This window comes from Trematomus bernacchii, unplaced genomic scaffold (assembly GCF_902827165.1).
Source record: "Trematomus bernacchii unplaced genomic scaffold, fTreBer1.1, whole genome shotgun sequence".
Lineage (NCBI taxonomy): Eukaryota > Metazoa > Chordata > Actinopteri > Perciformes > Nototheniidae > Trematomus > Trematomus bernacchii.
In genome coordinates this window covers 151,738-165,996 of record NW_022987657.1, presented here as the reverse complement: position 1 = coordinate 165,996, position 14,259 = coordinate 151,738, and the positions used below count along the sequence as shown (strand labels likewise).

The 14,259-nt window shown below is 44.7% G+C and overlaps 1 protein-coding gene across 1 annotated transcript; it reads right to left on the bottom strand.

Moving 5' to 3' along the window:
• Window position 1: 1 nt before the first annotated feature.
• Window positions 2–10,631, bottom strand: clcn4 (chloride channel, voltage-sensitive 4). Its single transcript, XM_034135389.1, has 12 exons — window positions 10,453–10,631; window positions 9,668–9,822; window positions 9,094–9,193; window positions 8,601–8,788; window positions 5,630–5,752; window positions 4,999–5,205; window positions 4,774–4,854; window positions 4,023–4,568; window positions 2,791–2,977; window positions 2,302–2,700; window positions 1,786–2,002; window positions 2–1,249 (listed from the first exon to the last, which is right to left on the bottom strand). The coding sequence occupies exons 1-12, from the start codon at window positions 10,466–10,468 to the stop codon at window positions 1,159–1,161; spliced, it is 2,310 nt and encodes a 769-aa protein (XP_033991280.1). The 5' UTR covers window positions 10,469–10,631; the 3' UTR covers window positions 2–1,158.
• Window positions 10,632–14,259: the final 3,628 nt, after the last annotated feature.

Sequence of the window (14,259 nt, the reverse complement as noted above, 5' to 3'; positions counted from 1 at the left end):
CCACCGTCTGGAGGTTTATTTTTCAATCACTTCGTTTACAAATTCAAAAGAAAAAGTGCAGTAATGCGTCTGATAAATATGTAGAGTTAAAAACAACCAATACCCAGGGCTGTTTCAAATACAATAAAGAAATGCTCACAATAAATCTGTAGTATATACAACAGCTCTTCCTTTCAGTACATTCTGCTCGGCCCCACGGAGCGTTCACTACCACGAACACCACGACACAGCAGGGACGCAAACACTACTTTTTATGTGCAATCTTGATATTCTTAAGAGCTGGAAATGTTCAGGTTCTCCAGACCTGCCTGATGAGCAGCATTTATAACGCTGGAGAGGACGAGGAGTGACGTACAGGTGTTTAAGCCAATCAGATTACAGCTTTTAACCAACCTTAAAAATGATTTTAACGGTTTACTTTCCGACATGCCGTCTGATCCGTGAAAACTACTAGGAACTAGACGGAAAAGGAATCTGGATGCAAGCAATCAGACCTTCCTCTCCCATTACTGACTATTATTGAACATGTGGTTATAAGAAAACAATAAGGGAACCTTTTGACACAGTTATCACACTGAAGAGTCAAGCGAGCAGCGTTAATATAAATATGGCACAGAAATAATAATCACAAAGTGCAGCAGCCCCCCCACTTCTAAATAAACTCAGTAGTAGTTCATGAGATAATATCAGGGTTTAGTTTGTTATTTCTCACACGTGGTCCCATTTTTATATATTTTAAAGAGTACCATTTTATGGCAAAACACACGGAGGATTCCTACAAAATGTCCCCCGTTTTTCCATCACTTTATTCGATGCTTCTGGAGACATCAGTCCTCTGGTGTGCTGAACACTGGCACATCGAACACTATCCTTCAAGGTGTGTTTCTAAGCTTTAATCATTTTAGTTTGGGTTATTTTGTACCAGAACACGTCAGGAAACAACACATTAATAGCTTTTCTTGGAGCTTGGCACTCTGGATTTGAGCACGTCTCAGCGCTGATGGCAACACGAGGAAGCGAGCTCTGGATCCTCTCGGGCTGTGAGAGGTGTTTCTGGGTTTGGGACTTGCCTGTCAGGAGGGACTCTTCACAGGTTGGAGATACAGTAGCGTCGCACGGCTTCACCTATGTACACCGTCAGGGGGAGGAGGGCAGCTGCTAATTGAACATGATGGACTCTGGGTCCTGGTTCATCATCTGGGCCATGTGGCGCAGGACGTCCTTCTTGGTGATGATGCCCAGGAGACGCCTGAACACAAAGGGAACAAGGTCAGAGGAAGAAAAGACCTTTCTGGTTATGATGCCCTTGCAGCAGTGTTGTTGTTGTTGTTGTTGACTCAGCTGTTGGGAGGATATTAAGTTTTTTTTTTACATACATTCAACAAGACATTACAAACAGTAAATAAAGACAAAGGAAAGAAATACATTTTGATACTTCAGATTAAATATTTCTTAAATATCAAATTAGTTTTGATTGCCTTCTTATTCCTAATGTTTTTAATAGTGCCAATACTTTGTACATTCTTGATAGAAATGTACAAAGTTTAATAAGAATGGCGGACTCCTCTAGATACTTTGCACCGTGCTTTTTTTAGTTTTTAAACGTATTCTTTATTAGTTATTTTCTCACATTCCCCTTTACATCCATTAGTACTCCAATTTAGAGGAACAGTTCCTTTAACAAGGGGTCGTGCACCGTGCTCTGATGGTGTGGTGTTCTGCTCCATGAACAACAGTGAAACATACATTCATTATTAGCCTGGAATTGAAAGAAAAAGGTCTAACCCGCTCCGGGTGACGAGACACTGGCGGAGGCCCAGCTTGCGGAAGATGTCCACCACGGTCTCCATGGGCGTGTGGTCGGTGACGGTGAAGGGGCTGAGGTTCAGGACGCGCCGCAGCTTCAGAGGCTGAGGGTTGCTGAGCGGCGTCTGGGGACCGTCTTCAGTGAAGTAAACCACGGAGCTGCTCACCACGCCGTCCTGCTTCTGACGGGCGTTTTCTACAGAGGAACAAAGAGAGGAACATCGTGATGAACACGAGTCTGACCCCGTTTCCTGATGCCGTCCAGAGAGTACCTTACCAATGATAAAGACCTACAGAAGGTGAGACACGACAGGACTGCACTAGAAAACATCTTAAAAGCACAGTAAGGCTTCGTCAGTTTGTGTCTGAGGATTTCTTCTACATTCACCAATCGTTAGCATCACATAATGCCTCATCTGCATATTAAAACACTTCATTTCAGATATCAAACTGGGGGGTTTCTGGGTATCATTCTGTCCCCTTTCACAGACTTACTGATGGCGAGGGTGAGGTCTCGGCGCTGCACGAAGCCGATGAGCCTCTCAGATTCGCGGGACACCACCACAGGGAAGCCGTTGTAGTCGGTGTCTTTGATGAGCGTCTCCACATCCTCCACGGTGGTGCTGTCCTGCGTGAGCACGGCCAGGGGGGGGTCGTTCCTGCGGGGCCGCATCACGTCCGTGGCCAGCGTGCGGTGAGTGAACTCGTCCCTCACGTCCAGGTACGGGTATCCGTTCAGCTGGATGTGAGACTCGTAGATCCCTTCCTTCCCGAAGGCGTCCGCCACCCATTTGCTGGTGACGGCGGCGGCCATGAGGGGCACGATGTACTCCAGACCCCCGGTGAGCTCGAACATGATGACCACCAGGGAGACCGTCATCCTGGTGACCCCCCCTGGAGGAACGCAACCACTTTATTACAGCTTCATTTATTTAGACAATCGGCACAAACAATGGTTTTTTAATGGCCTGCGTGTGTTCTCACCCAGGCAGGCGGCGGCCCCCACCATGGCGTAGAGCCCCGGGGTGACGCAGTCCGCTCCGGGCCGGCACCAGTTCTTGAAGATGATCCAGTCGTGGTGGTGGTACGCCATCTGCTCCACGGCGATCCCCACGATCCGTCCTGCTATGGCGCCGACCGCCATGCTGGGAATGAACAGACCCGAGGGGATCTGGAGGGGACGAAGAACCGCAGAGAGGCCGTCAGAATCCAAGCAAGGGCTACAAAATGTGGTTTCTGTGTTTGTTTATATCAGGGGGTAAAGTCAAATAGTATAATGAAATCTACCCTTTCTATTTCCTCTTTTTATAATCAATCTGAAGTTTCTGTTTTGAGGAATGAGCTGCTAACTAAATAAAGGAAACCCTCTGGAGAGCTGAGGTTGTTTTGTTTCTTAAAGCGTTTTCAAGTGAAGCTTAATTGACCTACATTTGATTGATTTTGCTAACTTATAACTTCACTTATGAGGTGGCAATAAACCTCACCTCTAGTGAGCGGCCCAGCCCTTCGTATTTCTTTTTGTATGTGGCCCTCGGAGAAAAAGTTTGGACACTCCCTACAGTAGTTTATATCGTCATATTTCTAGTCATTTTCTGTCACTAGGGGGTCAGCAGACATCCCATCGCTAAGATCCTTCATCAGGTTCAAATATGGAGTTAAAAAACATCAAAATGATAAATATGTGGTTTAAAACTGGAAACAAATAACATTCATGTCAAGTTTATGGCAGACAACACAGAGGGGATGGACACCATGACAGGAGATCAGACGCACCTTGACCTTCATTACAATGACCCATTCCTCTGAAACTAAACAACTCTACGTGTGCGTGTGTACTGGACATCTTCAAGTCTTCATTCAAAACTCACCTGTTCACCATGACCTTTGACCCCTAACCCATCACAGTCCCCTGCTTCCACTCCCTTGAAAGGCGCTATACAAATGTAATCTATTATTATTATTACACATATGAATAAGGAAGAACTATTGCACTATTTCTATTCTATTTTATTTGTATTTACTTGCACTATCAGTTGTATTGTGTAGCACTGTGGGAGGAGCCTGTGACCTCAGGTTGTCATGATATATCTGCACTGTAGCTACTGTATGAACACATGACAATAAAAGCCTTGCATCTTGAAATACACATTTAAAAAGGTTAGAAAGTAATATCTCCTCGTCAAACCCGATGTGTTGCTCATCTCCCTCGCACTGACCTTCATGCCGAAGGTGAAGATGGTGATGACGATCTTGAAGACGAGTGCGAGGGCGAGCTGCCACAGCGCGGTGTAGACTCCGGGGCCCGCCGGCCGGTCGGGGATGTCGTCCACAGGCCGGCTCATGTTGGGGTTGTTGATGTAGTCGCAGAGCTGCGAGGACTCCAGCGCGCCGCAGTCGTTGAACAGCTCTGAGATCAGTTCGCTGGTGCTGCGCCGGGTGTACGGGTTGGGGAACGCCAGCAGAGCCGTGATCCCCGTCACAGCGATCACCTCCAGCACCGGGTACTTCCCCAGCTGCGTGGTCTTCCTGCGGCGGCACCAGGCGATGTTGGCGCGGATGAACAGCGTCCCCCAGAGACCCCCGAACACCCCCAACAGGATGAAGGGCACCAGCTCGGCCATGTACCACGGCGTGTGGTACTCCACGTAGAAGAGCACCAGGCGGCTGTTGCCAAACGGGTTGATGGCGCGCAGCGTGAAGGCGGCCACCAGGGCGGCGAAGAACGAGCGCCACAGCGTCTTCAGAGGGAAGTAGTAACTGACCTGCAGGAGACAGGGGTCATCAGAGGAATATATTAGGGGTCTCAGATATATACAAATATATAAAAAACATGTCTATGATGGTTTTTGCTCAAAATACCAAACAGACCATGCATCTTAGACATCTGAGTGTTAGCGATGCTAGCTAATGTAAACACAGCTTGGCACAGGAGGCAGGTTCGGTGTGAAGCAGGGGAACTTAACGAACCTCTTCCAGGCTGAACAGAACTCCTCCGATGGGCGCTCCGAAGGCCACCGACACTCCGGCTGCTGCTGCTGCTGACAACACCTGAAGGCAGAGGTCAGTCAGGGTCAGGACATTAGTGTCAAAATGCATAAATCTCTAATGTTTGCATTTATAAACTCTGAATGCATCTGTTGACCCGAGTCATTCTCTGGGTGTTTCCTTTCAGCTTGACTCTGATCAGCGTACCTCTCGGCGCTTGCCCTCGTTCTTGCTGTACTTGGAGAAGAGGCTGCAGAAGAGGTTTCCGCAGCAGCAGGCCACGTGGACCAGAGGGCCCTCCTTCCCCAGGCTGAGGCCCGACGACACCGCCAGAACCAGGGTCACCGTCTTGATCAGCAGGGTCCATTTCCCCAGGTAGCCCCGGATGATGAAGCCGCTGAGGATCGTCTTGATCTGCCACGAAATGTGATAGCTGTGATTTTCTATTAGCTTTTTAAAAATGTTTATTATTCATTTATTTGGGGTAACATTATATTAAGAGTACAGTTTTGCAAATCATATCCCTTTGGAGACCCGATATACCGAACTAAATTGGTAAAATAAAAACGAAAAAGTACATAGGGGTTGAAATGACACACACACACACACACACACACACACACACACACACACACACACACACACACACACACACACACACACACACACACACACACACACACACACACACACACACACACACACACACACACACACACACACACACACACACACACACACACCACACACACACACACACACACACACACACACACACACACACACACACACACACACACACACACACACACACACACACACACACACACTTTCTCACCTCGGGGATTCCTGAGCCGCAGGCGTACGGAGCGAACACTCGCACCAGAGACACGGCCAGGAAGGAAAACAGCAGAGCCCACAGGACGTACAGGAAGTAGTTCAACAGGTACGCTCCCCCTCCCTGAAACAAGTCAAATATAGCAGGGACTGAAATCTACCGTGTCCAGTCTTTCAGTCACAGAAACCCAAGACTCTTTTTACGCTGCTATGGACAGTCTTTCACTAATGTACATTTCTCACAGATTTTGAAGTGACTGTTATTTTGTATATATTGATTGTTGTGCTTTTATATATGTCTTAATGTGTGCATATTTATAAATGTGTCTGTTGATATAGATATTCTGGACACACAAACTGAAAGATGGACATTAAAGTTGACGTTGAATGATTATTGGAATGAGTCCTAAAACCAGGGAATGAGTCTCAAGTCTTTGGGGTTTTATGCCGCGTTTCCACTACACAGCCTCGCTCGGCCCCGCTCGGCCTCCTTTGGCCGCGCCCGGCCTCGTTAGGACCAGCTCACTTTGTGGCGCGTTTCCATTACAGTTTAGGAACCGGGTCAGTATCTATAGTAACAGTGTAGGCGGAGCGACGCTGCTTAAAACTGCCGTGACGTCATCTTCAATGCGACACAACAATGGAGATGTGAAAGCGATCGTTTGCTTGTTTTTTGCTGTGTGGTTTATTATCACAAGAAATAGACAAGAGTTGTTTCGAAAGAGGCGACGTATAGCAAGACGAGGTATAGAAGAAGCTGACGCGAGAGTTCGGGCAGTCCTCCTACGCCGCAGAGACTACAGGACGACTCGAATCACTACTAACTACAATGCTACTTGGTAAGCTAACGTTCGCTAACTAGCAATGTGTTTAGGCTCACTCTCCCTATACGACCAAAGTATTTCAAGTATTTAATTAATTGTAGCTACCACTTTTACGTATTAAAATATGTATGCTTTTGTTTGTGTATTTCAGAAGTTACCGACCGAGCTACCGAGTGGTGGAATGTGATTGTTCCATCTTTCACACACACTCAGTGGGTGGAGAACTTCAGGATGCCTGAGGAAAACCTACGTGTAATACCTAAATATTCATTGTATTGTATTGAACATAAATACATCTTTTCTTTTTCACATACATGTGTTTGTCAAATTATTTAAACCAAAAAAATGTTATCAGAATTGACTATTTAGTAAATATTTGAATTTCAAGCACCAGTACTGCCCCCATAATAATAATCTAATAAATTAAGCAAATATCAAAGCAAACTATAAACATAAATACAAAAGTGTAAAACACAACAGAACTATATTCATAAATGCAAGTGTAAAAAATTGTTAACATGGATGGAGGCTAAAGTATCCACAGCATAAAATAATATGATTATGATGGTTTGTCTGAAAGACACAGCCTCAAGGTTCAAGGTTTTTTATTTTGTCATACGAACATAGCTAGTGTAGTTATGACAATGAACATCTTAGGTCACAGGCTCCTCCAACAGTGCAACACAATAACCCAGATCAACAGAAATATAGTGCAAGTAAATATTAAGCGCTGTGCACCGCTCTCTTTGTATAGGTGTTTTCTTTTGTTCTCTTCTCTTTGAAATATATAAGCAATGTGTTTGAGTCTAGCACAACGAGGGTATTACAATTGAGTAATTTTTCTACATGTATTTATCATGTATTCTTAATACCATTATGTAATGTTATGTTTTAGAGGAGGACCTCAAGCTAGCAAACTCAATTTCAAACAGTATGCAGAGTTGTCCTGCTAAAGAGTTAAAATGTATTATTTAACCAAGTATTTATTCTCTTATTTGCTTTAATTGCAACAGATGATAAAGGTTTCACTGTGATAAGTATTCTCTTAAATCCATAAACCCCTGTACAGTGCTTTGTGGACGATGGTGTTTATGATATTTCTGACTGCAGAGGGACGCCTAGATGATGCCATCTTTCTGTGCGATCGCTGGTGGGTGCAATTATTTATCAACAAGCAATAAGATAAGACATGGCATTGATTCTGCTGGGCCAGTTGCCGTTCCTGCAGGGCCAGATCCTCTCCTCCTCGGTTTGTGCTGTTGATGCAGAGGACGTTGTGTCCTCCTCGCTGTTCCTCCTCGCTGTTCCTCCTCGCTGTTCCTCCTCGCTGTTCCTCCTCGCTGTTCCTCCTCGCTAGTCCCAATGTAATCATCTAGAACAGAAACATGACTTGTAAATTCCACAAACTACTGCAGCACAATACTATAAATAGCAACAACAACTATAGAAAAGACAAACTGAACGTAAACAATGGCACATATGGTGTTAGCAAACAATAGCTCTCGCTAATGCTATCTGCCTAGCTAGCCTTCGGGGCTCCATCGGGGTTGTCGAACATAAATGTAAGGATAAAATAGACTTATTTGTTAGAAGTGAGCTTTAAAACAGATAGGGACACAAAGCTTTCAAGCAAATAACACAGCGTTAGCAAAAACGTACCATGCAGACTCCAGTAACGCCGTTGGAGAGTCCAGTGTCTGTGTAGAGACCTCCTGAAAGACTTTGATATTGCGAGTTGTCCCGTCGAGCACCCGCTGGACCTTATCATCTGCAATATAATGGACGTCGTCACTTCCTCGACCGACCATGGTGTGCTTTTCTTTGCCATTGTTGTAGCTCCTCCGTTAACAAAAATGCTGTTTGTAAAAATGGATTATCTCGCGCGCAGATTGTGACGATTCTCTCCGACCAATCAGCAGCCGAGAGCGTTGACGTCACAAACACAGCCCGGTTGCCTCTGGCCCTGGCCCCACGATTTTATGAGGCCAGAAAAAACTGAGAATTAGGACCAGCCGGCCGGTACTAGGCCAAGTGGAAACGCAACCACAAACGGGCCGCTGACGTCACAGCCCTCTTAAACCGGGCTGCGCGCTGTAGTGGAAACGCGGCATTAGTGTATTTTCTGATGAAGTTTTATTGTGTTCTGACCTCAGAGTGACCGGTCATCAGCTCGGCCCACTTCTGCCACTGCGGACACTTATCCCGGTCTTCGAAGGTGGTCTCGTTGGACGTCCAGCAGCACTGCTCGTGGCTGTAATAGAAGGCCGTCAGACACACGCCTTCCTTCAGGTCCGTCATCCAGTCCACCGCCAGGTCGATCACTCCCGCCAGCGTGCCTGCGGAGAACAGGTGTAGGAGCTGTTGGGGAAATATTCTCCTGGACCCATAACTCTGACCCAGTGTATCAGTCTGTACTGCCTCACTGAGCTCAGAACACCTCAAGACATCACAACGTTTTCCAACGAGGGTTGATGGTCCAATCAGTACTTAGGTATGGTACTCAAGTGAATGTACCGAGTAGCTATGTTCCACGTTTCTTTATCGCTGCCCTGATATGTCTGGTCTTGGTGGAAAGTGAATGAAATGCCAAGTGGAGCAGCAGCATTGTAAATACTGCAGATTACTCAGGGTGTGATCTGACCTGAGAGCAGTCCGATGAGCAGCATCACCACCCATCCTGACCAGGCGTCCAGCAGACTCTTTATCAGCTCCCAGAAGGACTCTTTACTCTTACTGGTGATCTGGTAGGTAGGTACACACACACACACACACACACACACACACACACACCACACACACACACACACACACACACACACACACACACACACACACACACACACACACACACACACACACACACACACACACACACACACACACACACACACACACACACACACACACACACACACACACACACACACACACACACACACACACACACACACACACAACAGTGAGGAACGGAGGTTATTCATTCACAAAGTCTGCATTGACTAGCTGATCATTTCAGTCTTACCCTCCTGCCCATTTATTATTCTCCTAGAGTCACCTTGCGTGTGTCTGAACGCTATAAGACTTCATAAGGAGGAACCCTTAGTAATGTTCTTATAGACAGACAGACAGACAGACAGAACATAAAAAGGGAAGCAGTACTAAATGAGAAACATGAATAAAGTATAAAGTCAACAGTATTTCTTCTGATGCCAAACCTTGCGGTGACGGTCCGTGTCTCTGGACTTCTCCCTCAGCCAGTCGATGGTGTGGAAATCTTCGTAGGTGCCCACGTCAGGAAAAGGCTCGTCCAGGAAATCCATGAGGTTTCCAGCTCCGTTCATCTCCTCTGTGGGCGTGGTGCCACTGACACCTGGCACAGGGGGCAACAGCCTTCACTGGGAGGGGCAATGCATGGGACACTTCGCTCTGACACCTTTATCTCAGCTTTACTGAATAGCTCACTGACATGTTATAAGAAATAGTTCAAATCACAGTTTCTACCCATGTCTCTAAGTTTCTTTTGTGCCTGGCCAACCCAGATTCTCTCAGTTTTAAAGAAATATAAACACAGAAATCGTGCACATACTGGGACTAGACAATTGTATGTGTTTTTGAAACAGGTACATCTGAGTTTTTGCAGATTAGCTCTCAGGCCATCAGCTGACCAAATAAGTAAATACAGTAAAATATATTTATCTGAATTTCAGAGTCAGAAAGCCTTGATTCTCCCCACAGAGGGGAGATGCATTGTTTCAGCAACAGTGAAGATAGAGACACAAAATAAGAGCATGCACATCATATTTAAATTAAATTAGGTGCAACATCTTTGCACACATCTCCAGTTTGATGCAGACTATTGTAACGTTGGCTTTGTAACACAGTGATTTATTAGCTGACGTCATCTTCTCCCTGATAATAAGCATGTTTGAATACACACACAGAATCCTGCAGATGAGGAATAACGTTAGCATGCAAAGCTAGCTGCAGACAGACCGCTCACCTTCACCAGCCTCCATGCTGCAGCCCGTCCTGAACGCTCGTGGAGGAAAGGCTGACTTCCAGTTAATAACCTAGTTCAAGTGAGACTCAGAATGCATTTTAGCGTGCACCTGGAGAGAGAAGTGGCGTTAGATGTCAAGAAATACACAGACAGCGTCAGAGAGGGCTTCCCACAATGCACCTGTTCAGACCCGTCAAAGATCGTATATTGAAAAGATGGATTTTGGAAAAACAGCTGAGCTTGCTTCACCAACAAAACAAAACATGCCAAAATGTACCAGTTGGAACTGTGGCTGCATAAGATAAGTGTTATGCATATATTAGATTTACAGAAGCACACTTTACGATATGTTAGAGTTATTTACAGAAAATATTAAATGTGTCCTAAGACGTTGCACATCATTTTAATACGATGTTGTTTTGTGTAACTGATTAGCATATTTTGCACTTGTATTGCAACCAGAGGTCAAGAAAACAGTTTACAGCAGGTCACAATAAATAGTGTGTTTTAATAAAGAGACCAGGCAGTAAAGCTGTGAGCTCTGTCACTGTGCACAGCCTTAAACTCAACCCAGAATGCATTGCTCACACAAAGACACTTATCAAAGTATGAAAAACATGAATTCATATTTTGATATAACAGTTCTGGCCTTTTTGAGGAAATTCTAATTCCCTTAAGAGAAACTGATAAAGAGTCATGGACAAAGTTTGTCTATATTTAAAAAATAATTAAAATATGCAATTGAAATGGATCTGAAAAGCAGGAACAGAGCAGCTTGATCCTCAGAGGAGAAAGAGGTTCTGCTCACAGTCACATTATCAGTGGCGACTGGTCATTAGGGGCAGGTGGGGCACAGCCCCACCTAGTGTCAGCAGAAAGTATTACACATAATGATTACAAAAAATGGAAAGAGATGCAAAAAAAGAAATAAAAGATATAAAATATATTTTAAGGTCATGTTTAATCATCTGATTCGTCTGTACATTGCTGTTTTAGTCTGTGTTCTTCTAATTAGTGTCTACAGTGCCGTTTTGAGCCATGTGGGACAAAACCTGATCATGCCCCACCCTCTCACTGTCAAAGTGAACGGTGACTGTAAAAACTACACTGCGCATGCTCAGAGTATTTTTCAATGTAATGTGTGTGGCAAAAAAAAAAACACCATAGGGGCACAGAGCTGCCATCCCCACCATACGTCATCTCACATCATTCAGAGCTGATTGGCTGTAAGTACGTGTGCCGCGAAAAGTGTGGTGTGTGAAGAGCATGGATGTATAATAAGAGGAGACGAGAGCTGCAGTGACGCGTCCTAAAACCAGGAAGTAAGCTGCAAAAAAGCAATGAGGTTTCTCTATAGGATTTTAGAAAATAGCTTGAAATAAGATCTGTGGGAAACGTACCTGTTAGATAAATGCACGTTTTGTTCAGCCGGATAACATCCACATGTCTACCCTACTTTTATCATTTTCGAATCATAAATCTATGGATTAGATTTATGATAGACTTTTGAAACTACGAGATGATAAGGAGGACTTTTACAAAAAAGTTATAGAATTTTTTGTCCAGAAGGATAGGCAAATGGACTTCATCTTCAAGTCAAGGTAAGACCGCAATTTTTTGAAAATGGGATCTTACTTAGAGAGAACAATTCAATATTTAAATGATCAAATTACATTTTTTGGGTATCCTTTTGTTGAACTGTCTGTTTAAAATTAATCGAAGCATCAGACAAAAAAAAGCTTTTGAAAATAATATTATATTTTGGTTTAGGTCAAAATATAATATTTGTAAACCTGAAGAGTCAGTGCCAGTGCCTCAGCAGCCATGAACCTCACTGCACGTCACTGCAGAAGCTTATATATAGACATCTACGTTTTTTGTGCCCCACCACTTTTGTACATATAAAAACGCCACTGCACATTATAGAGTAGAGGGAGAATATCCACCTGGTCCCACCCATCATTTCCTTCAGTCATTATCTAAACATCCAATCATTAACCCATTAACTTTGCCCACAAGGTATGAACAGTCTATCATTTGAATGGTAGGTTTATTTGAACAGTGAGAGTAAGAATATCAAAAAGCAAATTCAGAAATGAACATTATATAAAAGATAACATTTATTTGCATTTAACGGTGGGATATAAGTCTTTGATCCACTTGCAGAGGATCATTTGACACGACACACACAAAGCATTTAACCATGTTCAATAGGAGAGTAATCTAATATGCGTACCATAAATGAATAATCTATAGTACCTCCAGAACAACAAGTCATGGATGTAAACGGATCCCATCATACACAGAGTCAGTATGTAATGATCGTTAGAGATAGATCAGTTATTCCCTGATTGGCAGATTCCACCCACACTGACGGAGGGTCACCATATTTCAAACTTCTTGTCTTTCTCAAAGGATGTCCTCTCCACAATGTTGTTCTCGAACAGTCTAGAAAAATCCAAAAGCAGAGAGAACAGACATCAGTCAGAACAATACGTTGAATAGCAGTTTTATAATGATGAATGATTCCTCTGTCAGCCTATGAGTACAAATGCTGCAGTAATTATGGTTTTCTCACCGCACAGAGTGAATGGAGGGGTTGATGGAGACCAGTTGGAGTAAGAGGTCAGTCGAAGCATCAGTGATGTTGTTGTGGCTCAGACTGTAACACAAACACAAACAGAGGAACTTTTAGTAATGTAATACATCGGCTGGGCAGTATAGGTACAGTCCAAACAAACATTATGTTCACTTTTCTGACACCGCCGTATGACTGCCTGAGTTCTGATTACAGCGTATCTTCAGACTGATTTTGTACAACAGGTTTCAGTCAACAAAGCCCTGAATGAAATGATCAAACAGAGAGATTCACACCCCAAACTAATGATGACCTCCACTAAAACCTATTTTCCACATGGACACCTTTGCCACTCACTCGAGGACTTGCACTTTGTGCAGCTGCGCGCTGAGTGTGAGCAGCAGCTGGTCAGTGAGCTGACAGTGACTGAGGTCCAGCTCTGTCAGCTCTTCAGAGAAGTCCAGCATCAGGGCCAAGGCTGCACAGGCCCTCTGATCCAGTGAGCTGTGACTGAGGTCCAGCTCTCCCTCCAGGGCTTTGCAGAGGGACACTGCCCGTCCCACTGTGTCCCTCTCACTGTTCACAGGAACCAGGGACACCAGCTGCAGGAGGACAGCTTTACTGGCTCTGAACAGGAGACACAGAGCAAAGAGCAAACTGATGTGATGCAGAAAGATGTATAGAAACAGCTTCTTCTCTGGTTTAGTAGTCTTCGTACCTGAGTTTTACTTTGTGTAAGACAGGAAACAGCAGTTCTAATCCGCTGTCCTGAACCTCACAGTCCTGCAGGTTGAGCTGTGTTCCCTGTCTGCTGCGTCTCAGGATGGTGGAGACGGCCCTGCAGTCTTCAGCCGTCAGACGGAGAGTGTCACTCTGATCTTCCTCAGGCAGCTCCACACAGGAGGAGCAGGACAGATCCAGCCTGTGCTGCACAGTCCTGAGCAGAGACTCTGCGGCCCCCTGCTGGGCATCAGAGGCAGCGCAGCCGTGGACCATCCTCAGCAGCAGGTTCCTGTCAACACTGGGAGAACATATAACAATTAAACAAACCACTTATCCAGAAAGCTTCATTGACTGAGAAAATGTTTTTTAATTATAATTATGTTTCTCATCAACCGGGGTCTTATTGCAGTTTTGTCCTTCCTTTCTCTCAGTAATAGAACATAGTGCTTATCACATTAATAATAGATCAAAATGGTTGGAAACAGATGTCCAGCTAAGAAGAGAAC

Bases quoted from the DNA above. Each gene is read 5' to 3' on its own strand.
- clcn4 (XM_034135389.1), bottom strand. The intron at 5,206-5,629 runs GTGAGAAAGTGT...ATTTCGTGGCAG, and splicing joins GCGGCTCAGGAATCCCCGAG to ATCAAGACGATCCTCAGCGG. The intron at 4,569-4,773 runs GTTCGTTAAGTT...TGTCTCCTGCAG, and splicing joins TTCTGTTCAGCCTGGAAGAG to GTCAGTTACTACTTCCCTCT.